Source organism: Saccopteryx leptura, chromosome 6 (assembly GCF_036850995.1).
Source record: "Saccopteryx leptura isolate mSacLep1 chromosome 6, mSacLep1_pri_phased_curated, whole genome shotgun sequence".
In the NCBI taxonomy this organism is placed as follows: domain Eukaryota; kingdom Metazoa; phylum Chordata; class Mammalia; order Chiroptera; family Emballonuridae; genus Saccopteryx; species Saccopteryx leptura.
The window spans coordinates 187,276,204-187,303,788 of NC_089508.1; the positions used below are offsets into that span (position 1 = coordinate 187,276,204).

Consider the following 27,585-nt stretch of genomic DNA (forward strand, 5'->3'; position numbering starts at 1 on the left):
TTTTAAATGATCTAGTTCTTTATAATATTGTAAATTAACAAAATTATGCCTAGAAACCTCTTTTCTCCTCTTCCATCTGTACCTCAGTTAGGAAATCCAACAGTCTGAGGAGGCTTGAGGATTTATACACATCCGTAAAGTCTCTCTAAATGGAATCAACCAGTATGTATTTCTTGAGTGTCCTGGCCACCCAGGGTGCTAGGGAGTGGAAAGACTCATTTATGCTTTGGTCCCTGAAGACAGGGGACTTACAGTCTAGTTGGTGAGACAGTAAATAGGGAACTATGACCGAGTGCTGCAGTCACTGTAGTGAGTTCAGAGCACAGAGAATGGCCAGAAAATTAGGATTTAAGATGGCCAGGGTTCAAGTCCTGCCTCTACCACCTAATAGTTACACGACCTTGGGCAAAAGTTAGTCACTCTGACTCAGCTTTTCTCACTGTAAAATGGAACTAATAATAGTACCTATCACGAAGGAATTTTGTGAGGACCAAAATGAAGCGAAAAAATATGTATTATTCATATTACACATAGAGTAATTTAACACGTAGAGAGCATTTTCTTTAAGTGTTAGCTATTATTTTTATTTTCACATTCCTGTGGTCTGGGAATATCCCAAATATTTCACAGAAGGGGCAAATCTGGGATGGGTCTTGTCTGCCTTTATCAATGACATATTTCAAGGTCTAACATTGTCCCTGGCACATAACAGGCCCGTAGTAGGGTCACAGAGGCGACCTTAGGATGTTGAGTAGGGCAGTGCCCAGCAATCGTGCGGTGGCTCCATCCACGTGCCGACAAATCACAGACACCCACTCCAGTCCTGCCTCCTACATGAACGAGTGTGCCTCCTCCTTTCACAGACCCCACCTCCCTCAGCTCATCATCACCCCAGGAGGAGGTCTCCCTGACTTTCTTACCCAGCCCAGTTTACCAAGCCTTGGCATCCAGCTGGCCACAGGATCCCACCAGATTCCAGGAGCCTGCTGCATCCCAAATTACACAAGTGTCAAGGCGCTTGGGGTGAGCCACGCCCTGACACTGAGCTGGGACCTGCTGATTCACGCTAACCTCTCAGCCAAAAAGCACACTGGGAAGGGAGGAATAAGAACTCCTCTCCCAGCTCGTTTGTTTACATCTTCCTTTTGACCTGTAGAATCCCACGACCGTGCCATGAGCCACAGCAGCCAGGGAAGTGGGGGTCAGAGAGCCCTCTCTCTCCCTGGGCATTCTCACCAGAAAGGGCTCGCCCTCCTCCTCTTCCCTGGGCATTCTCACCAGAAAGGGCCCAACCGCCTCCTCTTCCCTCTTCCATTCACACCATGGAGACTGTGGGTGGGGGTCGGTTGTCACATCGGAATGTTTTCAACCTCGGATCCTCCTGTCTCAGAGCAGCAAGGTGGCCGGGCAGTTAAGGAAAACAGCCACTGACTTGTCTTGAGGGCTCCCATGTGTCCAGGCAGTAGGCGTCTGGCTTCATACGCGGCGTCTCATTGGACCCTCGCACCCGGTTCATCTCGCGGACAGGGCAGTCGAGACTCCCTGAGGCCAAGCAGCCAGCCCCAGGCCCCAGCACAGGAGAGTGGCAGAGCGGGAATGGGCCCCGGGACAGGCCTGCCCCGGCCCCTGCTGGAGTCTGTGTGCACCTTCCACCCCCGCGCCCAGCCCCGGAACTGCCTCGTGGCTGCACTGAGCCTTGCTCGGGAGACGGAACGCAGGGACCCCTGGTTGCCTCCAGTGACAAGGATGTGTTCTGCCGCCCGGGAAGTGGGAAGCTGGGGAGTTGGTCCAGCAGCTGCAGTGGGGCTTTGTGATGAGCGGTTTTCAGGATCCCAGCCTAGGGGTTGGCTCCTCTCTCTGCCAACTTCTTCCTGCTCGCAGCAGCTGGCCTCCCTCGCCCGTGGCTTCTGCCTCCTCACAGAATCATCTGCTCATGGCTTCCACTCAGGGCCCAGGTTCACTGCATTCTCCCTGGTTGTCCTGCTTTTGGACTGTCTAAAAAGGATAGATTTGGCCCTGGCCAGCTGTCTCAGTGGTAGAGCGTCAGCCCAGCATGTGGATGTCCCAGGTTCAATTCCCAGTCAGAGCACATAGGAGAAGTGCCCATCTGCTTCCCCACCCCTCCCTCTCTTGTTTCTCTCCCCCCGCCCCCTGCAGCCATGGCTCAACTGGAGTGAATTGGCCCCAGGCACTGAGGATGGCTCTTGGCTTCTGCCTCAGGTGCTAAGAAGAGCTTAGTTGCTGAGCAACAGAGCAAGGTCCCATATGAGCAGAGCATCACCCGCTAGTAGGCTTGCCAGATGGATCCCTGTTGGGGCACATGTGGGAATCTGTCTCTCTGCATCCCCTTCTCTCACTATATAAAAAAAAAATTAAAGAAAAAGAAAGGATAGATTTACTACTGTCCAAGCCCGGTACCCCCAGATCACTCATAGGCTGCTGGCCGCCCAAGGAAAACTGCCTGAGTCGTGTTGGCCCTGTGCCCACTCAGCTATGGGCAGAGCAGGAGGCTGACCGGGACAGAGTGTGCCAGGCTCTGTATGTGGTGGGCGTGAGTTGGAGCATGCCCAGTGCCAAAGACCAGGCAGGCAGGCTGGTCTCAAGGGAGCCAGTGTCCCTCCCTGGTTAATCACACAGGCTTTAGAGAAAGACAAAGCTGAGACTGGGTCTGGGCTCTGCTGCTGCTGAGCTGTGTGCGTGCGGCGAAATGATCCGATCTCTCCCCTGCTCAGCTCCCTCTTCCGTTAAGTGGCTATAATAACAGCACCTACCTCACTCCCATTCCTTGAATTCAATGAAATAATATCTGCAGAGCACCTAGCACAGTGTTCATGAGTGATAACTATGATACTTCCGTCGTTGCTATTGTTACAGAAGGGAGCTTGCAACTTGGGTTGAACAGAATTACAGAGATTTCCTTGTGGACAGAATAGCGTGGTGGTTCAAAACTGAGGTTCCGAAGGCAACATATCTTTGTTTAAACCCTGGGTTCCACGTGTACTGATTGGGTTACTGGGAAAATTACCTAAACTCACATCTCTAAAATGGAAACATTATCTAACCCAGGAAGTTACTGTCAGAATTTAAAAAAGAAAGAGAGAATCCATGCGAAGTGCTGAGCACAGAGCGCGTCCTTGGTAACTGTGGCTGTGGTGGCTACTGACCTGTAGACCTGTATTCCATCACTGCCCAGGGGCAGGAGTGTTTGGCTCGCTAACTGATCGTGAACTTGGTTTTTTTGGGGGGGGGTTGTTTTTGGGGGTTTTGTTTGTTTGTTTTTGTATTTTTACGAAGCTAGAAACGGGGAGAGACAGTCAGACAGACTCCCACATGCGCCCGACCGGGATCCACCCGGCACGCCCACCAGGGGGCAATGCTCTGCCCCTCCAGGGCGTCGCTCTGCCGCGACCAGAGCCACTCTAGCGCCTGGGGCAGAGGCCAAGGAACCATCTCCAGCGCCCGGGCCATCTTTGCTCCAATGGAGGCTCGCTGCAGGAGGGGAAGAGAGAGACAGAGAGGAAGGAGAGGGGGAGGGGTGGAGAAACAGATGGGCGCTTCTCCTGTGTGCCCTGGCTGGGAATCGAACCCGGGACTTCTACACGCCAGGCCAATGCTCTACCACTGAGCCAACCGGCCAGGGCCTTGGTTGCTTTTTTTTATGGCTTTGTTTTTTGTGGTGTTTTTGGTCTTTGTGTGTGTGTGTGTGTGTGTGTGTGTGTGTGTGTGTGTGTGTGTGTGTGTTTATAGAGACAGAGAGAGAGACAGAGAGAGGGATAGACAGACAGGAATGGAGAGAGATGAGAAGCATCAATTATTAGTTTTTCATTGTGACACCTTAGTTGTTCATTGACTGCTTTCTTATATAAGCCTTGACTGTGGTGCTACAGCAGACCGAGTAACCCTGTGCTGGAGCCAGCGACCCTGGGTCCAAGCTGGTGAGCTTTGCTCAAACCAGATGAGCCTGCGCTCAAGCTGGCGACCTCGGGGTCTCAAACCTGGGTCCTCTGCATCCCAGTCCAACACTCTATCCACTGCGGCAATTCAAATTCATTGTTGAAAATCCCAGAAAGAGTTGAATGTGTTTTCATTCTAACGCATTCCACCATATTAGTGCTTAGGCTTCAAGTAGAATTTTTTTTTTTAAGAAGAAAAAAGAGAAGTCAAAAGACCTACTTTTCCAAACTCAAGCATGAGAAGCCAAAGTTAGGTGGTATTCTGATTCCCATAGGGTGGCTGCAGAAAAATTAAGAGAGAGAAGGGGGGTGAGGGAATCTGATTTATTATCCCCCAGACCCTATCTGCCACTGGTCCCCACCATCAGCACAGGGGGGTTGACCAATTTATGGCTCTTGCAGTGGCTTTTGAGAGTTGGAAACAGGTTTGGGACAACAATTAAACTAATGACTGATGCGGAATCTATGAATCTACTGATCACTTACTTCACTGCTGCTGAGAACCTGAATGCAAACTGGAGCTCAGGGAGAGGCCAGAGATGAAGATATGTAAATTTTGGGGGGGGGGGAGACATGCAGATTGAAGAGTAGATGAGATCATGAAGGGAGTCTCAGATTTCAGAGAAAGTACAATGGAGGAGACACATTACTGAGTCACACAAGTGAATCATCCTGGACCGTGATGAATGCTGGGACAGGAAACTGCAACGAGTATCCCTTGGGGGGACACAGGGAGGCAGCAGACCCTGCCCTTAAAGAGCTCAGAAGGAGAAGGGTGTTCTGCGCAAGGGAAGAGCGTGGCTGTGTACTCGGGGAAACAGAGTCACAAGGACATGGTGGGAAATGAGTCTAGAAAAGAAGGCTGGGGCCCAATCATGGAGGGCATTGGCTGTCAAAAGAAAGAGTTTAGGCTTATCCCGAGGGCAGGGGGAGCCACTGAGGTGGGTGATTAATATGATCAGAGTTGGCCTGTAGGGTGAGGTGCTCTCCAGGCTGAAGGGGCAACAGATGGGAGCCTGCAAGACTGGTTAGTAGAGCTGGTCAGGAAGAAGGTGTGGAAGGGATGGACAGGAAGACATTTAAGAAGAAACAGAATTTGACAACAGGTACCAAACTGTTAAATGTGCATAACATTCGATCAGTGTCACTGCTCTGAGGAGAAGACTGGAGAAGAGGTGTGTAGAAAGGGGATACAAGGTGTACAGAGCCGAGTGATGGTCGACACACCGCTTATACCAGAAGAGGCGGCAGAGCAACGCAGAGGTCCTGCGACAAGGGACTGGCTAAATGAACTGTGCCACACCCATGCAAGGGAATGCTTTTCAGCGATCAAAAGGGATGATCTATATCCGAGTTCATCAGCATGAAAAGAACGCACACAGTATCGTTGAGTAAAAAAGACAGGCTGTGAGGCAACATGTATCAAAACTCATCGAAACAGTATCTGCAAAATATCACTTGTGCGTATACCTGTAGGGAGACCTTTGAAACTATATTCATCCAAATGTCGATGGTGGTGGTGGTTTGCTCTAGATCAGCAGTTCTCAACCTGTGGGTCGCGACCCCGGCGGAGGTCGAACGACCAAAACACAGGGGTCACCTAAAGCCGAGAACCGCTGCTCTAGATGATAGGATTGGGTGGTGTGTTTTTGTTTGTTTAGGGAGGGGGTGGTTTCTCTTTCTGTCTTTCTGGATAGCGTGAACTTTTCTGCCCTAAGCATGTAATAGTTTATACGAAAGGCAATATGGATTTTCTAAAGGAAGTCAAACAGATGGTCTTTGCACTCTAGCCAGGCAAACATAGCCCCGGGTCTACAGTGTAAGCAGGTGTTACGCCGGGTCAGCCGACCTCTCCCGGAGTCTTTGGGGCCCTCTCTGAGGGCATCTTTGGTCTGGAGCACGGGGCAGGGGAGGGGGCCTGAGATAGAGTGCTCACATGCCCCAGTGACCTTCTCTCCTCTTCCAGGGTCTTCCTGAGAGCTATCAACAAGTTTGCGGAAATCATGAACCAGAAGTTCCTGGAACACACGAACTTTGAGTTCCAAGTAAGTGTGAGACGCCCGAGGTGGCTCCGGGGGCCCAGGCAGGGCAGCTCCAGCATCTCGGGCTCGTTGCCCCATCAGACGCGTCCCCGTGCGCACACAGGGTGCCCGTGTCCTGGGGGGCTTCTCAGAGGGTGTGGCAGGGAGGGAAGTGCTCCAGGTTGGGAATCGGGACCTTGATTAGAGAGTCAGTAACCGAGCAACATACGCAAATGTGACTGCCTCGTGGATCTTGCGCCAAAGAGGAGACTTGTGCTTGTTGATTGTCAGAGTGTGCACCACCGTTTAAAAATGGGTCACATTTCTTCCCTTTTCTATTCACTGGAGCCTCTGAAAGCAGCCAGTCACAGACAGTGAAAAATGAAGCCCTCGAGTGTATCTCTGTGACTTCCTCTCCCCTCCAGGAGTCAGTTTTAGTGCTCAGACAAGACCTAGGACTTCTGAGATGCAGGCCCTTAAGGCATGTCCCCGGGGCAAATCCGGTGACACCCACTCAAAACCAACTCTTCAAAGCCTTATGGAAAAATCCAGGTAGCTACCCCTGCCTGGAGATATGAGAGAAGGTCCCCCAAAGGGGGTCCCCCTCTGGGGACGTCCCTGATCCCCACCCTCTCTTGCAGCACAAGCTTAGGGAGTAGCCAGTGACCTGGACAATGGCATCCTTTGCCCGCTGTCTGGAGTGTTCAGTTCCTGCTGGGCTCTGGCCTCTGACCAGCTGCGCCACCTCGGGCAAGGCCTGGACCCCATCGGAGCCTCAGCTGACTCACCTGTCAGACGTTTACAACACCTGCCTCTGCCCCTTCGCCGGGTTTTTGCAGAATTGGAATGGTTGGAGGCACCTGTTGGGGTATATTCACTTGTAAGGCCCCTCCAGTTTCCCCTCACATAACTTCTTCCTCAGAGCGGCCTCCCCTGCCTGACTCCTCTCAGGAGCCCCCGAACCCCACAGTCATTGTCACCCCTTAGCCTGCTCTAGCCTCTTCAAAGCTCTAAACGTCCTCCGTGTTGTCTACGAGCAGGCTTTCTCTTGCCTCCTGTAGCACGTAAGCTGCGTGAGTGCAAAGACTTTGCTCACAGACACTCCGCTCTGTGCCGAGCGCACAGTAGGTCCCCTTGGGAAGGTGGTGGCCGGCCTGAGGCCGAGGAAGCCCACCAGCCCATCCATATTTAATACACATGATATTTGAAGGAGACTCTCTCCCACTGCCGTGCACGCAGACCAGGCAACTGGACCGCAAGGGTCACGACGACAGAGTCACGGCTGTTTTCTGACGGCCGGTAGGCACCTGCACGTCCCCCGGGAAGCATTCAGGGCCTCATCTTCTCGGTCCCTTACTAGTGCCCTACATGTTAGTCACTATTCATATTTTTTTTTTTGCTGCTGGAAAGATGCGGGAACCAGGACTCCGAGGCCACGAGTAGAGAGCCCGAAGTCGCACGGCGTGTCATTGCAGAGTCAGGACGAAGGCAGAGCATGGCTGGCACAGAGCCACCAGAGTGCCCGGCACATGCGAGACACGGGCCCTCACTGCCCCTTCTGCTGGAGGGCCTGGCCGGGTCTGGGTGACAGTTATAAATCATCGGCATGGGAACAACACGTGTCACTTTGCCGTTTGAATGGGGAGGTGTGGTTGATGCCCTTCCTATGCAGCCAGATTTCTGCAGGCTCCGGCTGTGAGTGCTTCCAGGGGAGTTAACAAGGCCGGTGCTCCGTGGGGGCGGGAGGCGGAGGGGGCACAGCCGGGAACAACACACCTCACCTCGGGCTGGTGGCGAGGCTGCGTTTGGGCCGGGAAACTGCGGTTTGATAAACGAGAGGGCTGGTTTGTGCATCGCCTTCTGTGGGCACCGGCAATGACAGCCACAGACCCGGTTTCCTGCCTCCAGCTCACCTCCGTGGTCCTAGGGGGAAACTTTGCCAGAGAGACTCAGCTTTAGTCCCTGAAGCCAATGTTTAGGTTTCATCCTGCTTTCCCGAAAGAAAGCCGGCGCCTGAGAGGTGCCCAGAGGAGTGGGGGTTTCCTGCATGGATTATTTGAGGTTGTAGCTGTGTGACTTGAGGCGAATTACCTGACCTCTCTGTGGCTCAGTTGCCTTAATATCAAATTATGACTCTAACTGTAGCTACCTCATTGGATTATTGAGAGGATTAAGTGAATTAAGTCGCATAAAACTCTTAGAATGTGTCCAGGGAACATGGAAACTATTTAGTAAATATTAGCTCATTATAATTATGCTAATTGTTATCATTTTGATGGAGATGATGATGATGGTCCTAAATGTGTCAGGTCTGGGAACTCATATGTCAGTTCTGGGTAAACAGGACTGTAGGGAGGCATCTTTCTGGTGACCACAACTTTGCCTAGAGCTGCCACGCCCCCAGGATTTTTGCAGTGTGGTCAAGCGGCCAGCATGACAGGCTGGAAGGTCTCTTTTTCTCATGCAACGTCCACAGATATTCATTAGAAAGTTGTCAAGAACAGGGTCATTTCTCAACGGTATCTTCGTTCTCCTCACCCCGTGGGAGCATGGATTTGTTCTCCGTACCAGGCCTGGAACATGTCTCGGTGCCTTCTTCCCGTCTCATTCATTATGCCTTTAATTTTGGCAGAACAGCACCCATCACTAGGCGCTGCTGGCCTCGGCGGCCGCTGTCCAGAGGACAGACAGGTGCAGCGAGATCATCCCTCATGTCTGTTCCGTAACCGTGGCTTCACGATGCAAAGGGCAAAAAGCAAGGCGCTCTGTGGTGCCACTCGGGAGGTGACAGGACCTGGGCATTTAAAAAATGATGTTTTCTGTTTGGGGCTAAGATCATTTGCATTTCTTCCAGGTTGGGCCTTAGCATTCGCCTCTGTTTGCCTGGTCCAGGAAGACAGAGAGAGCATTGCTAATTCAGCTCAGCAAGGACTTTTGTTTAAGAGTAATTTTCACGGGTCCTGGCTAGCGCAACATGCTTTGAGCGATTCTGAAGCAAAGCAGAACACAGTCTTGCCCTCAAGGATCGTGGAGTCTTGGTGTAGGAGGCTGTAAATCCATCATCCGGCAGCCAGGCTTTTGAAGAAGGTGGCTAACCTTTATAGGCATCTACTTAAGGGCATTCTGATGCTAGTGTTAGCCCTATTAGGTTGGAATAAATCCATTTTATTGGTGAATAAACTGAGCTTCAGAAAAGTGGGTGATATTTCTGTTAAAGGTCATCTAACACCTCAGTAGGATGGCTGGGATTCAGAGCTATCAGGAAAGCCAAGCGCTATCCACTCTTCTGTACTGCCTCTTAGAAACAGGGTGCCGTTTGAATCTGGGAGACGGCTCCATTTAGTCCCAGAAACAGAAACACCGTTGGCCCTTGTTAGCTCTTGCTGGTCCCGGGATAGAGAGAGCTGTGTGATGATTGGCTGGAGGATTAGATGCTCCATGTAGGAAAACGCTGATTGGACCAGGAATCAGCAGTTACACCTTGGATGTGCTCTTTGGTTCCAGGAAAGCTGTTCCTGCCTTAGGCGGCTGTCTGATTGCTCCTCAGATGGGCCTCTCTCCTTGGGAAGTACTAATTGGCTCTGTGTTTGTTCATTCCAGCCTTGGCCTGGAGCCATGTCTGGATTAGCTTTTTGGGGCACCAGACCACCTTGGGATCATTTTTGGAACCTGAACTGGAGAAACCTGTGAAATGAAGCTTCCGGAATATTCCCAGGCATTAGAGGAGAAACGAGGGCAGGCTTGGTCTCCATTATGGGAAATGTATCCAGTAATGTTTGGAAAAAGAAAAGAAAAAGGAGGAGAAGGAACAAGAGGGAGCCCATACAAAGAGGGAGCATTCATCAAAGCCATGAAGAGGCCATAGCGCCACCTACTGAGAGGCCCGTGGTGGGACGGCTCCACCAGGCAGAAAGATGGTCACATGCTTGGGATGGCTTTTTCAGCCCTGCCTGCTTCAGCTGGAGGCCCCAGAGAATACTCTGACCTGATGTCCCTAACCTGAGTCCATATCTGGAACCTTCCAAGTCCTAGAATCAACATCATGCCCCGAGTGGTCACGGCAGCCATACTTTTGTAGCTCAGAGGAGCGCACGCTGATGGCATTTCAGCAACACCATGTGCTGGGCACTGTTTTCTTTTTCTCACTTGGAATCTGGGGTAAATAATAATTCAAGGTCATTAGAAAGAATCTTATAGGATCAAAGCCCTTGATCTGTCTGCTGTAAAGGCTGTATAAATGTCCAATGAACCAGCAGAAAACCGTAACCAACAACAAAGGCTTTTAAAAAGAAACTGAGAAAGGAAAACAAACGTGATTTTAGCAGAGCAGGATGGTTGAAGAATACAAATTTTGGAGTGAGATGAACTTGGATTCGAATGTCAGCTTCACCATTCTGTATCTATGTGACCCTGGGCGAGCTATTTAACCTCTCAGGGCCTCGGTTTTCCCGATCTGTACAATGGGTGGAATAATAAAGCAAGTCTCAGATTTTCTCAGTCGGATTTAACAGCAATTCCTGTCGAGTGTGGGCTCATTAATGGATTCATTCAACAACTGTTTCCTAAACAAGTGCTGGGTTCAACACAATACAAGATGCTGGATACCGAAAATGAATAAAAAGATGAGGCTCTTGCCTGTAGGAAGCTTACATCCAGTAGAGGAGACAAGAAACAATTAGTTCCATTTCAAATATGTCATAAAGCCTGTGAGCAGTGTACAGTGGGGGTGAATGATGGGTGGACCTCCTTCAGTCTGGGAGAGCCCGGAAGGTTTCCCGGGAAATGACATTTACTTGAGATCACAAGACCAAGTAGGAATTTACCAGGCAGAGAGCGACCTTGTTTAGTTCTTACAAACTGCCCCCTTTTTGATACTATTAGCCCCGTTACCCAGGGGAGGAAAACAAGACTCTGAGATGAAGGGTAACTTGCATGATAATGGAGCTGGGAATCGGACTGGAATCCCGGAAGGCAACCTCAGAATATCAATAAACACAACTAATAAAAACAACAACAAAATCTGCACAGACCCTGTGTCTTCACAGTTGCAACTCTAGCAGTGGATACAACGTTATAGTCACTCCTGCATAAGGATGTATAAACCAGGATGTCGGTTACAGCGCTGATGCTTAAAGAAGAAAAAAATTTAAAAAAAGATGGAATCAAGCTAAATGTCTACAAATCAGGAAACTGGTTAAAATGAAAGTACATCCTTATAACAGAATATCATGCAGCAATAAAAATTAAAAAAAAGAGAATGAAGCAGATCTATATAGGCTAATATGGGAACATCTGCAAAATAGATTTATGAGAAAATAGCAAAGCACAGCAGACTATTAAAAAGAATGTCTATACAGGTATTTGTTTCCATATAAATAATTTTTGGAACAATCCAGGAAATTGTTAAGATTTCCTTTTGGGAAATTAGACGAGTTTCCAAGCAAGGTAGGATGGAAATAACTTTTTGTTATTTCATCTTTTCTACCCCTTGATTTATTTTTTTTACCATGTCTGTATGGCTTTTATAAATTTTTTTGAGAGTTAATTAAAAAATAACTAAAGTTGGGTTACACTCAAAAGCAATATGATTTTGGCTGGATTTTACTGTTTACATCTATGAAATAAGGGCGTTAGATCAGATAACCCTTAAATTTATCCTGGCTCTAACCATCTATTGTCCTATAACCTCAGAATATTAAATTCCCAATCAAAACTTGCCTCACCTCGCTTGGGATAAGGAAGTCACGTGTTTTACAGAAGGCCCTCAGGCTTCTCTGAGCCAGCTGAGCTGGGTCCTTTAGTAGAAATGCCACCCAGCAGCTTGGGCCAGGGAGGAAAGAAAAAGTCTGAGACCCTTGGTAACAACTGGAGGATTTCTCTAACAATATGATGATCAAACTATATATATTTGCCGGAACTCAGCTACATTTAAGCTTATGTGCTGAATATGGCATCAGGAAGACAACTAAATGGCAGAGAGGACCCTTGGTACTTGTGGAGCTTACGGTTGGAAAAGACAGGACATACAAATAAAGACTCTTAGCAGCGCCCCTGCCAGCACCACCGTTCCATTTAGCGAGTGTTTGCCGGGTGCCACGCCCGCGGTGGGCGCCTTCATGCTCACGTTATTCCATCCAGCACTGACAGCAATCCTCTGTGGTAGTTCCCATTGTTGTCCTCATTTTATAGGTAAGGAAAAAGAAGCTCAGAAAGGTCAAGCACAACAAAGAGAACCCAGCTAGTAAGAGCAAGAACTGGTACCCATACCGTCTGTGAGATGCTGATGCTTGTGCCCGCAACCGCTGGGTGGTACCGTCTGTCGCAGGAAGTGAGTGGAGCCCGAGGGCAGCGGCATAACAGTGGACCCCAGTCTGTGTTTGCACATACTGCGCGCTACTCAGTTCACATGCAGATGTGCTTTGCTAAAAGAATAGGACGTAGATGCTGGGGGTATGAGGACCACAGCGAGCGGAGCCGAGGACGCTCGTGCTGTGCCTGTGGGGTCTGAGCAGACCGGCCCTCTGGCACAGGCAGTTTGCTGAGGGTGAAACTTCTGGAAAATGAATGAGGCCCGAAGAGGCAGGTCAGTGCCCTTGGTCCTGTTCTTCAGGAGCAAAGCCAAGGGAGGGTCAAGACTGAGGACTGCTCAGCTCTCAGGGCATCGCCCAGAGCCACCGACCGCCACAGCCTTTCTCAGTTCCAAAGGCAGTCCAGACTGTGGGGGCGGAGCTTAGGGTCACCATTTCTGACCCACTAAGAAAAGGAGGACCCCAGTTCTGTGGTCTCAAGATCCACAAAGATCTCCAAGGAGGAAAGCCAGAAGAAAATCAGAACCACTCCTGCATATATATACCCAGGAGAACTGGAAATATACATCCACACAGAAGCGTTATCTGTAGATGCTCGCGGCGGCATGATTCACAATAGCCAAAAAGTGGAAGCAACCCCAAATGTCCGTCAGTGGATGAGCAGATAAGCACAAATGCAGAACAGCCCTCTGACAGAAGGGTGTTCAGCCATCAAAAGAAATGAAGTACCAATACATGTGCCCTCGTGGGCGAACTTTGAACACGTTAGGCTGAGCTGAAGGTCATGTGTTTTATGATTCCATGTCTGTGAAATACTGGACTGGGCAGAGGCGAGAATGGACCCACAGTCGCCAGGGTCTGAGGGGGAGGGGGGAGGGCGGTGGGAGGAATGGGGGATGGTGGCTGACGGGCAGAAAGTATCTCTTTGGGGGTGATGATGATGTTCTGAAATCAGATGGAGGTGACTGTTGTACTACTTTGTGAATATACTAAAAACCACTCAATTATACACTTTAAAAAGTGAATGTTATGATATGTGAATTATACCTCAAATGAAAAAAAAGAAAATCAGGAATGGAGGGGGGTAGAGAAAATGTTTTCAAAGGACTAAGTCAGGTGGAAGGGGGGAGAGCGAGAGGCGCCCCTAGATCTGACATGTCTGTGTGTTGCCAGAGAGATTGGGGGGACAGTTCTGGATTCGCTCTCAAAAGCAACAGCAATTCAAATTACTTTCTCATCTAGGGCTGTCCTGATGACTCTGATGAGATTCCCCCAAATCAGAAATTTCTCACCTTACAAAGGACCCTTTCCCTGTTCCGTGCCCCGGTTTTCCCCCTTCCTGGCTCTTTGTTTCATATCTTGGTCTTACATGGGAGGAAGTGTGAGCTCCGGGCTCAGCAGACCAGATCAGCACATTTTCAAATCCTGCAAGTCATGGGGACGCCGGAAGGAAAGACAGGCTGGGCAGCTCCAGGACCCGGCCTGCACGGTGTGTCGGAATAGAGGAGGTTACCCTGGCAACACAGGGCCGGGGACCTGCTCCCGGGGGGTTTGTGGCAGCATTGGCAGGACTTTGAGGAAGGGACCTGATTTGTTCTAAAAGGTTCTCTGGCCCCTATGGGTAGAGTTGACTCTATAGGGACCACAAGACAGGAGGTGACCTCACTGCACCCCACGAGTTGCTTGGTCTTGTGAACTCTGGGAGTTAAAGTTTTGAGAAAAGAAAGCGTCTTCCCCGAACAGAATACGAGCAGCATGAGAGCAGGGACTGCCGTCTGTGTGACCCCTGCCCTGACCTCACGTGATGACAACACCCGGCACGTAGATGTTCGGTAGACGTGTGTTAATGTGTCCTCTGCTAAAGACTAACGGCGACGTGTGGAAAGGGCTCTGGATGTCAGGCAGAAGGCCTGGCTTCAGATCCCAGCTCTGCCTCAGTCTCCTCAGCTGTGAAATGGGACTAATAATAGTGACCCAGTACGGAGAGCTGGAAGGAGGGAGGCGTGGGAGTGTGCCTGGCCAGGGATAACAATGGAGTATTTGTTTGCTTCTTTCTGAAACTGGAACCACATGCCCATTTGAAAGCAAGACCGGGGCAGCAGTATTGCTGTTATCAAGACTGCGTGGAGCCTTGATAACCTTTTACTTTGTCTTGGCATCTGAACCCTCCGATGAGCATCTTTGAATTAGGGAGGAAGGTCTTAATGGCAGACGGTTTCTCTAGCCAGTGACCTCTTCTCTTGCCATCCAGTGTTGACAGGGGGCTGAAGGTGGGTGGGCTTTGTCCAGCAAAGCTGTCCTCCACCTGCTCCATGCATGGCTTTGGGGTCTTGTAATACTGGTTCTTGAGCACCCCAGGAGCCGGGTTGTACCATTTGCTTTGGTACCAAAGGAATCGCTGGAATGATGAAGAGAACAATGAGGCTAACAAGTGCTTTCGAGCTCTTGCTGAGATCCGTGCCCTTGAAACAAACACATCATCTCGTGTCACCTTGACTACAGCATCCACACTGGGGTTAGAGAGCACCCCCTTTGCAGACGGGCTCACTGAGGCTCAGCAGCACCTTGGTTCAGGTCTCCCCCTCTCGGGTGCTCTGAGTCTAGGCTGTGTCCGTACCGCTGTCCCTGTGGAGAATCCTTTGGAGAGCACATGCCATGCGCTGAACCCTCTGCTGCCTCCGTTTCGCCACGAGCTAGTGGAGTGGCTTCTGGTATTCCTCCTTGCGTTTAGCACCAACAGATCGTGTGGACATGAAAGTTATGACAAGCCTATAGCTAAGCTGGGTTCTGGGTGGCTCTTGAACACCAGTGAGCATCAGAATCACCCGGCCTGCTTGTAAACACGCAGCCTCCTGGGGTCCGACTCACTGGGTCTGGGGTGGGGGCCAGAGAATTTGCATTTTCAGTTTCTAGGTGAGGCTACTGGCCTGGGGCCACGTTTTTGAAACGCTGGACCTGACTGAGGGTAAGGAGAAGACAAAATGTTCTAAGACAGGATGGGTGGCTGGCCGGTCGGGTGAGCTGTCACGTTAATTTCGAGAGGACTTCCAAACAGACTGAGTCCCTGAGATACTTCACCCCCGTCTAACGCTAAGGCTGAGGAACCAGCTCACCAAGACACCCAGCTGAGGAGAGTGATTTGTCTTCCAAAAAAAAAAAAAAAAAAAAAAATGAAGCAAAGCAAAACAAAACAAAAAGCAGTCCTAAAGTCCTTCTCCTCGCCCAAATCCTGTCGTCAGAGAGGGGGACGTGGTCGGCGCCCAGAGAAATCCCTCCATTGTCCTCGCTTTGGCTGGGATGTTCATTTCGAGCTCCGTGCCAGTGAGACAATTGCGGCGCACAGAATTCTGTCTCCTGCCATCTTCATAAATTATGCACATCACCCAGCACCGACTGTGCCTCCCCACTTCAGCCCCTCTCCCTGACGGCTCTCCCTCTGCTTTCGTTCACAGCTGTGGAATAACTATTTTCATCTGGCCGTGGCTTTCATCACTCAGGACTCCCTGCAGCTGGAGCAGTTCTCGCACGCCAAGTACAACAAGATCCTGAATAAGTAGGTGGCCTGCTTTTGGGGTCTCCCCTAAAAGGGGAGGGGGCGTTTCACGAGAACCTCTGAGAGGGGGCCTGAGGCCGACGTGTTTTCTTTCGTTGCTCCTCCTAGGTACGGCGACATGAGACGGCTCATTGGCTTCTCCATCCGCGATATGTGGTACAAGCTCGGTGAGTAGGCACACCCACCCAGACGGACACATCTGTCCCTGCCAGGCGCCTTCTCGAGGGCCATCTGTCAGAGGCCACAGGGGTTCCAGCCGTGGGAACTTGAAATAACAGTTTACCACTGTAGGCACCCCGGCTCCTTAGTAAGTGTCTGCTGAGAGACGGCGCCCCTGGCCACCGCCCACCCCCCAAACAGCCGAGGATCTGCTCCGCTTGGTGCCCCCGAGGGGTTCAGGGGTCAAGTCGGAATTTATCAGAAGGAGGAGGAAGGGCAGACCTGCCGTGGGAACTCACATCCTCCCACGTCACCCACGGGCTGGCTTCTGATGGGTGGGCCGTCCGTCCTGCATCCCGCTTCTTATGTGATGTTGCGATCTACAAAAGACCCTCCGACCTCAGGGGGGAGAACTGGTTCTGTGGAAGAGCAGGGTCTCTTGTGACATGCTTCAAGCTGGAAGGCGGCCCCAGAAGCGAGCGGCCCCTGCCTCAGGGAGCTACCGAAGTCATGTCTGAGCTGAGCGGTATCATGGGAGGGAGGGAGGAAGACGGAATCAGGGAGGCCTTTTATTGAGAGTCTGAGTCAGGCCTGTGCTAAGGAGATCGTATTTATTTATTTATTTATTTATTTATATTTTTCCAAAGTTAGAAGTGGGAAGGCAGTCAGACAGACTCCTGCATGCAACCCACTGGGATCCACCCAACATGACCACCAGGGGGTGATGCCCTGCTCATCTGGGGCATTGATTCCACTGCAATCTGAGCCATTCCAGCATCTGAGGTGGAGGCCATGGAGCCATCCTCAGCACCTGGGCCAACTTTGCTCCAATGGAGCGTTGGCTGCAGGAAGGGAAGAGAGAGATAGAGAGAAAGGAGAGGGGGAAGGGTGGAGAAGCAGATGGGCGCTTCTCCTGTGTGCCTTGACAGGGAATCGAACCCGGGACTTCCACACGCTGTTCAAGGGCTGCACCCGCTCTATAACCATGTGCTGACCGGGTGAAGGGAGGGAGGGGCGGGTGGACGAATAGCAATGAGTCAAGAGCTCTTCCCGCCTCTGAGTTTTGGAGCCCCCCTCGACTCTGCTGAGCTGCTCTGTCCTGGACTCGATGCTGCCCCTCTCCCCTTGAGACACTTGCAGGGACCGTGCCCGTCTCTTGGATTCAACGTCAGTCACCTCCTCGACCTTGCTTCTTCCTTCCCCTGACCTCTCAGTGTCTTTCAGTCCCCATCCGTTTCCTGGGCATCAGTTTCTGGCCCTTTCCAGCAAGGCCCGTGTTTGCGGCGGGAGCACAGGAGACAGATGAGGTCTGGGTCCTGCGCTTGCTGGCAGCATTGACTCGGCGAAGAGCACTCACTGTGTACAGGAGAGCTGTGGCTCAGCTCACGAGACCAAAGGGAGAACTGGGAACCGGGCCTGGAGCAAACTGCCACCTCCCTGCCGTGGGCCCTGCCCTGTCCTTGACAAGCTATGAGCCCCCAAAACCAGGGGGCCAACTGGCCCTGGGCCTAAGCTGGAGGAATTGCCTCTTCTCCCAGGGTGCTTGCAAGGACCATAAGAGCAAAAACTGAGAGATTGACACCGTGGAGGCCACACCTATGTCCCAATTGTTATCATCATTTTCACCCTTGCCCCGTCAGGACGGAAAGTAATGTCTCTGTTCTGGCTCCTTAGTCATCAATGCCAGGCCTGTATCTCTAGGGCCCGAGGGGCAGGGCCCAGGCAGGCGGCGTAAAGGAGTCCAGGGCCTGGAGGATGTTAAACCAACAGACATCCATAAAACAGGGTGCTGTCATCGTGTGGGGTCGGATACATCTCTGCTGCACGGCTGCTCTGTGCATCGTGGGATATTTAGGAGCACCCCTGACCTCTACCCACTACATTTTAATAGCATTTTCCCTGTTGTGACAACCAAAAAAGGTTCTAGACATGACCAAATTTCCCGGGGGGGGGGGGGGGCTGGAGGATCAGAATATTGGGGGGGGGGGGTGCAAAGCTACCCCTATTTGAAAACCACTGTCCTAAGGAAATGCCATCTCTGCCCTGTGTTTCTAGAAAAGTATGCCTTTCTCAATCGATCTTTTGTTTCTCCACATCGCATAAAGACAGGAACATAAGAAGTATATTATGTTTTATTTACCACTCCTCTGCACTAGGAAAAAAAATAAATAAACAACCCACAAGAGCATAAAGCAAGCGCAGGCCTACCTGGTCGCTGGCACCTGGCCCCCGGGGTCGGGAGCTTGGGACGGAGCAACTGCCCTTCGGACCAAAGGGAAGCAGATGTGCCAGCTAAAGGGGCGTGGCTGTCTGGCTGTGGTTGATTGCTGTCCTATTAGAATGCCAGGCTGCTGCTGTCTGTTACCCATCTTCTGGTTTTCCAAAGAGGCCAGGAAACAGAATTTTTAAATGCACTTTCCAATTTATGAATATTAATAACAAACTGCAAGTTTTTGAAACACTGACGATGCCCAGGGAAACACAGGGCCCAGATTCAGGTTGCTTCTGAGTCGGCATGTTTTGCTTGAGAATAACGAAGACAGGCTGAAGCCCCGGTGGGTGGCCTCTCCCCCATCTGCACCCCTGGCGTGGCCAGGACTGCCCGCCGGGCATCGGCTCGGTCTGCCTCCGGTTCTCCCCGCCGCCGGCTCTTTCCCGAATGCCCTTCATTGCCGTTGTTTTGCACACAGAAGATTTTATTTAGATATGGATTACGTTTTGGCAGGCGTTCCCGCGCTCCCAATTATGCTGATGAATGAAAAGATGTTACCAAATAGTCCACCTGCTTAGAATCACAGAGTAGCAGAGCTGGAAGCGCCCTTTAGAGATTGTATTGTCCAGCATTTTTCCAACGTTTATTTTTAGCCAAGAACCAATAAAAAAAAAAAAAAAATCCCATGCTCAATATGTAAATTGGATGAAAGTTGAGCTATTCTCATTGAAATGGGGTCGGGGCCCTGTTGCCCATTATAATAGGGTGCTCCTGAGCTCCCCACGTAGACCCCTTGAGGATTTTCCGGGGAACAATCCTGAAGCACTTCAGATCATAGTTTGAAGTTTCGAGTTCTGATATAACCCGCCATTTTACCAAGGGGGAAACTGAGGCTCCGAGAGGGGAAGAGGTGTGTGTGTACGGGTCACATAGTGGATTAGAGTTTTCATCCTGAAGCATCACAGATGCCTTGCGGTTTCCATATACCTGTAGGATGAATTAACGCCAACTAAAAGACAAACTAGTCAGGGTCTGAGGGTTGCAAGAACCAGACGCTGCCTGTGGCCGCCTTGATCCGTAATTACAGGAAGAATGAGCGGAGCCAGGCTGTGAAGGACGGGGCCAGAGTCACTCTAGGATCCAGGGCAGGTGACACGGCTCTGCCTTCAGGACATCCTATTCCTGCATCAGTCCGCTAAAGATCCAGTCTCCAGGGGACACCAGTCTGTTGGCCGTCCTTGTGTGGTGGCCACCCCACTCCCACTCCCACCAAGCCCGCAACCATCGAGGGAGGCAGAGTTTCCCAGGATAAAATGTTTACGGACATCCAGAGAGGTCACACAAAGCCACAGATGCCCACTGCCGAGAGCATGAGCGAATGACGCTTTTGCAAACATGGCCACCCACCTCCCCACTTGGCTGGACCCCCAGGAAGAGGAACGGAGATCATCAGCCTGAAGGGGTTTTCCTGCTCCTTGTTCATTCCCCGGGCTGCTTCTCCTTGCCCGGTCCCCTCGGGGATAAGAGAACAGGAAGCGGAGACCGGCTGAGTCAGTGGCTGGCTTCCCAAGCCCTCCCCACCCTGCCTTCTGCCAGATGCTCGTATTAGCCTGCTTCCTCCCGGTATGCTAATGAGGTAGCCCTGCTAATGCAAACCAGGACGAATCCGTGTGTACACTGGGGGCCGCTGCCGCGAGAGCCACGCGCTGGGAAATGATAGCGCAGTTTGCAGAGTAGCCACGACACAGTGAAGCTTAGAAGCTGCCCGTGGCCGACGCAGCGGACTGCCCACACCCCAGCCATCCTCCATTCTTCCTGGTTAACTGAGCCCCATTTCTATTTTTTCACGGTCACAATTTGCTCAGCTATCAATGTCATCCGGCAGGTGACAGCCATGTGACCCAACTCTGTCTGATGAGAATCGACAGAAACAAACTTGCTGGGTCTACAGGAAAACATTCCCCCCCCCCCCAGATGAAACAAAAGGGAGTGGGACAGATTCAAGGAGCACAACCCGTAGTCCTTCCCCCTTTCTTTCTGGGAAATAACCAGATGCCCAAATGCACCTGCCCCCTGGAAGCCATGAAGACAAGAGCCACATGGAAGAAGAAAACGAAAGCAGAATTCACCCAGCTCAGCCGTGGAAATCAGACTTCTGTTCATCCATAACTGATACGTCATCTAACTCAACCCCCTGACTACTTTACAGGTGAGGTCCCCAAGGCCCGGAGAGGCACAGGGACATTCCTAAGGTCAACAGCAAATCAGGGTCTAAGCTGAGGAGAAAGAACCTGTCTCTTGACCTCCAACTCCAAGGTCCGAGGTCAAGGTCCTAATCATTCTTTTCAGACTATGCAAATTATCTTCAAAGGCTGGGAGACGGCGAACTTACTGTGTTATTTTTCTTTCCAAAGACAACCGATAATGAGTAGATCATAATGCATGTTAAGTTTTTCAATTTTGTTTTAATGCCCAAAGCAATCAGGGCATCATCACCATGATCATCAGCATCATCATCATCTTCTTCTCATCAGGAGAGATTTGAGCAATGCTGTGATTATAAGATAGCTAATTGCAAAGATAATCTCAGAGATGAAGATTATTTAACATGCTTCAGGGGAAAGTCTAGACTAAGAGAGAAAGAGAGAGAGAGAGAGAGAGAGAGAGATTGTGTGTGTGTGTGTGTGTGTGTACTTTGTGAGAGAGGGTAGGTTCAGGGAAGTCTCAATGGGGCAAAGAACCACACGTTGTTGCCAGGACCCTACCACTAACGGGTTAATGCCATTTGTGTCTTTGGATCCTGGGAAGATGCCAAATGTAATGTACTTTCCCTGATAATGTTGCATCATAATATTTGTTTCTGCTTGGAGTGAAGCGGTACACATTTTGTCAAAATGACTTTTCATTTAACTACTCCAAATTCACTTAGGTTTAACGTCGGGCTGCTCTGTTAACAGCCTTTGCAGGAAAGAAAGATTCCAGCGACTGGCATGATGGCCTCACTTATGGGGCGGTCACTCCTGGCAGAGCTGTGAGAGCAACTGGGTCGCACATTTCAAGCATCTACAGAGAGCCCAGCTCCACGCTGAACTCCAGGGAAGGGTGGGCGGGCGAGTTGGGGAAGCATGAGGCACAGACCCTGCCCGCCAGGAAGAGCCAATCTAGATCTACAAGTAGAACAGACCTAGAGTTAAAGAACAAACCAAGAGTATGTTCTTTAATGCGAAATACATGGTGGAGACTCAGGAGTTCAGGCAAACAGGAGATACCTAAGCGAGGACAATAAGAATGGCTCCATCAGGGGCAATGACTCTTGAATTAGACCTCAAGCTGGCCCATGTCAGGACTGAGAGAAAGGGGGAAAGGCAGGTATTTCGGGAGAGCAACCAGCCTAAGCAAGCATGGCGTCTTTGGCTCGGGAAGAAACTGCTGGGAAGAAATAGGAAAAGCTTGGAGGAGAGGAGCATCCATCCATCCATACATACATCCATCCATACATCCATCCATACATACATACATACATCCATACATCCATCCATCCATACATCCATCCATCCATACATCCATACATCCATACATCCATACATCCATCCATCCATACATACATCCATACATCCATACATCCATCCATACATACATACATACATCCATACATCCATACATCCATCCATACATCCATCCATACATCCATCCATCCATCCATCCACTTATTCATTCAATCACTTAACAAAAATAATAGCTCCCCAGAGATGTCCATTTCCTAATCCGCAGAACCTGTGCACATATTACTATACATGGCCAAGTGGATTCTTCAGGCAGGATTAAGTTAAGGATCTTGATGATGGTGAGGGTATCCTGGACCATCCGGGTGGAACCAATGCAATTAGTGGTGAAAAATGGAGGCAGGGAAGTCAGAGAGATTTTTTTTTAAGAAGCTATGCTGCTGGCTTTGAAGATGGAGGAGGAGGCCATCAGCCAAGGGATGGGAGCAGCCTTTCAAAGCTGGGAAACAGAAGGAAACGGTTTCTTCCTTAGACCCTCCGGAAGGCACACAGCTCTGATCACACGTCGATTTCAGCCCAGTGAAACCCGTTTCAGGCTCCCCGAGTTCCAGAAGTGTGGGATAATAGATCTGGGTTGCGTTAACCGCTCAGGTCGTGGAGAGTCGTAGCAGCAGCAACGGAAACTAAAACAAGCACCCTGCTGGGCATGATGTCAGTGCCTGGGCGGGGCTACGGCTGAAAACAGGTCAGCGGGTCAGTCCCTGACCTCCAACAGTAACCTACTCATTGCAGAGCCGTTCAGTTATGGTCCCGAAAGGGAAGCGGCTGTCGCGCCGAAGCTTGGGGCACCCAGAGAGTCTGTGGAGGACTCCCGCCCAGGGCGCGAGCCGCCCACTCGAAGTTAGAGGCTCCAGCGTCCACATTAAAAAAAAAATAAATGTAAAGGAGGAACAGTGAAATTAATGTCAGTGATACAGTTTATTTTAACCCCATTATTCCAATGTGTTATCATTTTAACATGTAATCCATGCAAGACATTATTGAGATACGGTACATTTTGCCGTTGTTATTTTACAGTATTCATTCTTCGAAATCTAGCGGGTTTCATACACTTTACCGCACGCCTCAACGTGGACTAGCCGTATTTCAAGGGCTCAGAGAGGACACATGTGGCCAGTAGCTTCCGTGTTGGCTAGAATGACCTCAGAGAACGAGTAGGATTTACCTGTGGGGGGCGGGGCATCTGGGGGAGAGGTTCAAAGTGGGGATGGGGTCAAGGAGAGGGAGGGAGGAGCATGGTGGGCAGGGGAGGGTATGTGTGCAGCCCGAGGGAGGGGGAGCAGGAGCGGCGGAGGATGGAGGGAGGGCAGGGGGGTGAGGGGACGAGATGGGGTACAGAGGGGGTGTGTCGGACCAAACTGGCCTGCAGAGAGATCCATCCCATGAGCAGCGGAAGCCACTGAAGGCTTGGAAACTGTGGGTCAGCATGATCAGACTGGGGCTTTTCACATATCCTTCAGGACGGATTATAGAATGTTTAGATGGGGTAGGAGGGTTTGGAGGGTTATGAATGTCAGCCACGGGAGAGAAGATAAATCTATCCTGACCCTCACCCCGGGTCAGCTCATTCCCCAGGAGGTGAAATAAACTGACCAGCTTGAAAGTCAGGAAAAGCTCCAGTGGGCTCCCCGAGGTTGGACCACATCTGCCATGTTGCTTTTTTCCAGAAGCCGGCACAGGCTGAGCTTATCCGACTGACGATCACCAAGATCGTCATCACAACCAATGTCAACACTTCCTGAGCCTCTCTAATGAGCCGGACACTATGCAAAGCCCTCTGTTTATATTAAGTCTTGTAAGCTTCTCAACAACTCGACCAGGCAGGGATTATTATCATCTGCATTTTACAGATGAGGTAGCAGAGGCTCGGGGGAGGTCATTGGCGGGCACCAAGCCGCCCGGCGTGGAGCAGCGGTGGGGGGATGTGACCTGGGTGCTGGGGGCTCAGAGATTCTGCAGGGCCTGGCGGAGAGCCGACGAGCGGTGAGGGGGAGCAGGGATGGGGGCGCTTTCTTCACTTTCTGAACGGAACGATCGACCTTTTCTGAGGAGCCCAGCTTTATTTCCGAGTCCCCACAAGGCTGGCAGGACTCTGCAATCCAGGGGACCCTCGCTTGCCCGTGTTCCTGTTCATTGCAGAGTCTGTGCCAGCCGGTCGGGAGCCACGCCCTCTCAGCTAGAGTGCCCCTTGGCCCCATCTTCCCTGAGGCCAGCGGCTTGCCCCACCTCACTCTCAGCCCAGGTCATGATCATCTCCTGCCTTGCTCCTTCCCTCCCTTCTTTCCAGCCCCCTCTCTTGCTTCCCCGTTTGGCCAGGGCGTCTCCTGAGTGCCCTTCTCACTCATTCCCACAGCCTCCCCCTGAGAGGCATGGCAGGGAGGCCCCGGCACAGGTCAGACCCGGGGCCGAGGACACGGACTGCTCCCCACCCACACCCGAGGCTCCCCCCTGGGCTCCTCACCACCGCAGCCCTTCCCAGAGCCCCTGCCACCCGGCCTTCGGATTCATCCTGCCTTTCAAAGCCTTTTCTAGTTGGTGTCTGTTCCCAGGGAGAGTCGGCTTCCGTTATGGGAAATAGACCCTCTTACCAATTCCCTTTCCTTTTTGTAAGATACAGCAGCAGGTGTGTCTCTTGAATGAGGATGCGTTTTTTTTTTTCCAAATGAGTTTGCATTCAGTTAGCCACAGATATATTCTGTGTGTGTGTGTGTGTGTGTGTGTGCGTGCACACATATGCATCTTAGTATATAAAGACATACACGCACACAGTTGGATTACCTAAACACAACATCCAATGTGCTAAAATTCCATTTCTGATGTGAATGAATAACATTTCTTTATGGGGCACTGTAAGGGCCCTTGAGACCATGTATTTAGAAATCAGCATCTCTCTCTCTCTCCTTTTTTCCCTGTTCTTCCAAACATCAACTGACTGCAAAGGATGCAGGTCAAACGTATCAAAGAAATCCCTGGTCTACGGCATGTCTGTGCTTTATTTTAAACCACCTTAAATATATCCTTATCGTGCCCAGCGCCCTCCAGGATGCTAAAGGCCTCTGTTGCATAAGCAATTTTCCTATTCCGCGGTGGCTTATCTGACAGTTTCCCATTTACCTTCTACTTTATTATTGCACTTGACTTTGAATTTCTAAAACTCCACTGTGGGTTTAAAGGATCCTGAAGGACGAAATCAGAAACCTAGATTAGCAATTACTATAAAACCGCAAGAAAGTGAGATGATTTTTTTTTTCTTTTCTTTTCTATTTGGGCCAAACCAAGCCTTGAAGCTCGAGTGTAATCCAAACGCATCCCCCAAAATGAAGCTGATACCTTGGACAGCGCCCTTATCTTCCACGCCACTCTCTGCCCAACGTCACCACTTCATTCTCTCTGACTATGTTCCTACGGTGATGCCTTTTTTAACCGATTTCTGGGGAAATACTCTGAATTCAAGGCTGAATGAATGAAGAGTCATTTTCTTGCCGCCTTCCCTCTTGTCTGCTTTCCTCCGCTTTAATTGAAAGCAGCGGCACCAGGCTATTACGCCTGCCTGCTGCACCACCCAAGTTCCCCGCGCCCGCCCCGGGAGCTCACTGTCCCAGGCGAAGATCACCAGCATCTGTCCCAGTGCTGGTCAACCTGGTCTCTACCGCCCACTAGTGGGCGTTCCAGCTTTCATGGTGGGCGGTAGCGGAGCAACCAAAGTATAAATAAAAAGATAGATTTCCTTATAGTAAGTTGTTTTATAAAGATTTATTCTGCCAGACTTAGCGAAAATCAGACATAAAATATTTGGTAAGTAACTATGATTATATGCTTTAACTTGCTGTCACTCTGCTTTATAGATTTTATAAAGTAAAGTTACCTCCCTACTTTATAAATCACCATGACTGTGGAACCGGTGGGCGGTTAGAAAATTTTACCTCTAACAGAGATACAAAAGTGGGCGGTAGGTATAAAAAGGTTGCCTACCCCTGATCCGTCCTGACAACGGACAAAACGGGCTTCTTGGCTCCGAAACTCAGAAGGAGGAAGAGGCAGCGGCTGATGAAACGCCCGGGTGTCAGCTGCAATGACAGGGTGGCTCGGATGCGCTTGTCCTCGCTCCCTGGGAGCCCGGCACGTCCCTCGGTGCCCCTCTCCCGTCCCCTTCTCTGCCACAGCTGACGTGTCTGTTCTGGGGAGTCCGCTCAGTTCTGCACAGCGGGGCCGCCCTTTGTAGTCCAGTTTGGCTGAGCACCACAGCGGCAGCCTACATTATCATAAAGTGTGCCGCGTCCCGAGCAATAGACGATACGTAAACATTCACTTGTTCAGAGCAGCGCTCCGAAATATTGATAAATGCCGCTGTTCTCCCGTGTTACGGAGGAGGACACCGAGGCCCCCGGAGGTGAGATCAGCTTCCCCAAAGCTAGTTGATGGTGGAGTCATTGTACAGAACCAGGCGGTCCAGCGCCAGCGCCCTTTAACCACACTGTCCAGGCGCTGGGCACTGAGCCTGCCGGGTGCTGTGCTGAAAGCATACACGCTCATATTTCCACATGGTCTTCTCAACAGGTGGGCGTTGCTATGGCAGTTTTACACGACGCGCCTATCCAGTTCACACAGCCAGTGAGGTTACGAGCTAGACAAAGACATGTCCTCATTCGGCCGACATTTATTGAATATCTATTATGTCTTGTGCTCAGTGCCGTGGACGCGACGGTGAGAACAGACATGGTCTCCACTCTCGGTGGGGGAGGCGCCTGTTTGTCGGGTGATTCCACAGATAAAGACATCGCAAAGCTGGGTGAGAAGACAGAGCACTAGAGGCCAGTGCAGGGTGTCCGACCTAGCTGGGGGTGTGCTGGGCATGTGGTGGGGGCTCTTCGCAGCACTCCCACCCAGTGGGGCCCGTCCGGGGGAAGCCAGGCCATCGTGGGGGCAGTTGTTGGGGCGCAGAAGGGAAAAGTATTGTCAACAAAGGAACAGCGTGTGCACAGGCCTGGCGGTAGGGGAAGCAAGGTGGGCTTGTGACCCCGGAACCAGGTCAGCGTGGCTAGAATGCCCCGGGTGACGGGAGGTGGCCAGAAACCACCTCCACAACGAATGGGAAGCTGTAGTTCATCTGACCCTAAAGCAACGCTCTAACCCCCAGACTCTTCCACTGACCACACTGTTACAGCAAACCGCTAGCAGCCGATTCTCTTGTTCCATGAAACAGTTGATAGAAGCGTGTTTTCTGGATCTCGGGATCACGGTTTGTGTGGCAGACAGGCCTCATTTCTCACATCGCCGTGATTCACCGTTGCGAACACTCTCCATCATGGCCCCGTTGGCAAAGGAGTTCGGGCAGGTGGAACCCCTTGGAAACAGTGACATGCTTTACACCCGGCTGTGTTGCTATCCTAATAAGCGCTCTTCGGGGATGATGCATGTGTCTCCGGCGGGAGTTAATATATGTAAAGTGTTCAAAACGTTCGCCCGGCTCCGGGTAAACAACTAGATCAGTGTTTTAACTCTTGTTTTTGCTGTTCACCTTCCTCTTCTCTTTCTCCCCCGGGGCTTGGCCGGAGGAGGACGTGCCATCGTGAGAACTGTTTTATGTGCTGTGCCTCTCTTCTCTTTCAGGCCAGAACAAAATCTGCTTCATCCCGGGCATGGTGGGACCTATATTAGAAATGACACTTATCCCCGAGGCTGAGCTCCGGAAAGCCACCATACCAATCTTCTTCGACATGATGCTGTGTGAATATCAGAAGAGTGGGGATTTCAAAAAGGTAAAAAAAATAAATAAAAAAAAGAAAGAAAGAAAAGTAAAAAAAAAAAACAAAAAA

At 50.8% G+C, this 27,585-nt stretch overlaps 1 protein-coding gene across 2 annotated transcripts in view; it reads left to right on the top strand.

Moving 5' to 3' along the window:
* Positions 1 to 27,585, top strand: part of DOCK2 (dedicator of cytokinesis 2) — a 401,087-nt gene that overhangs the window by 312,722 nt on the left and 60,780 nt on the right. For both annotated transcript variants that reach the window (XM_066342684.1, XM_066342685.1), the window contains exons 30-33: positions 5,920 to 5,998; positions 15,735 to 15,835; positions 15,944 to 16,002; positions 27,380 to 27,528. In XM_066342684.1, coding sequence (XP_066198781.1) covers positions 5,920 to 5,998; positions 15,735 to 15,835; positions 15,944 to 16,002; positions 27,380 to 27,528 — 388 coding nt within the window. The remainder of the gene's footprint in view (positions 1 to 5,919; positions 5,999 to 15,734; positions 15,836 to 15,943; positions 16,003 to 27,379; positions 27,529 to 27,585) is intronic.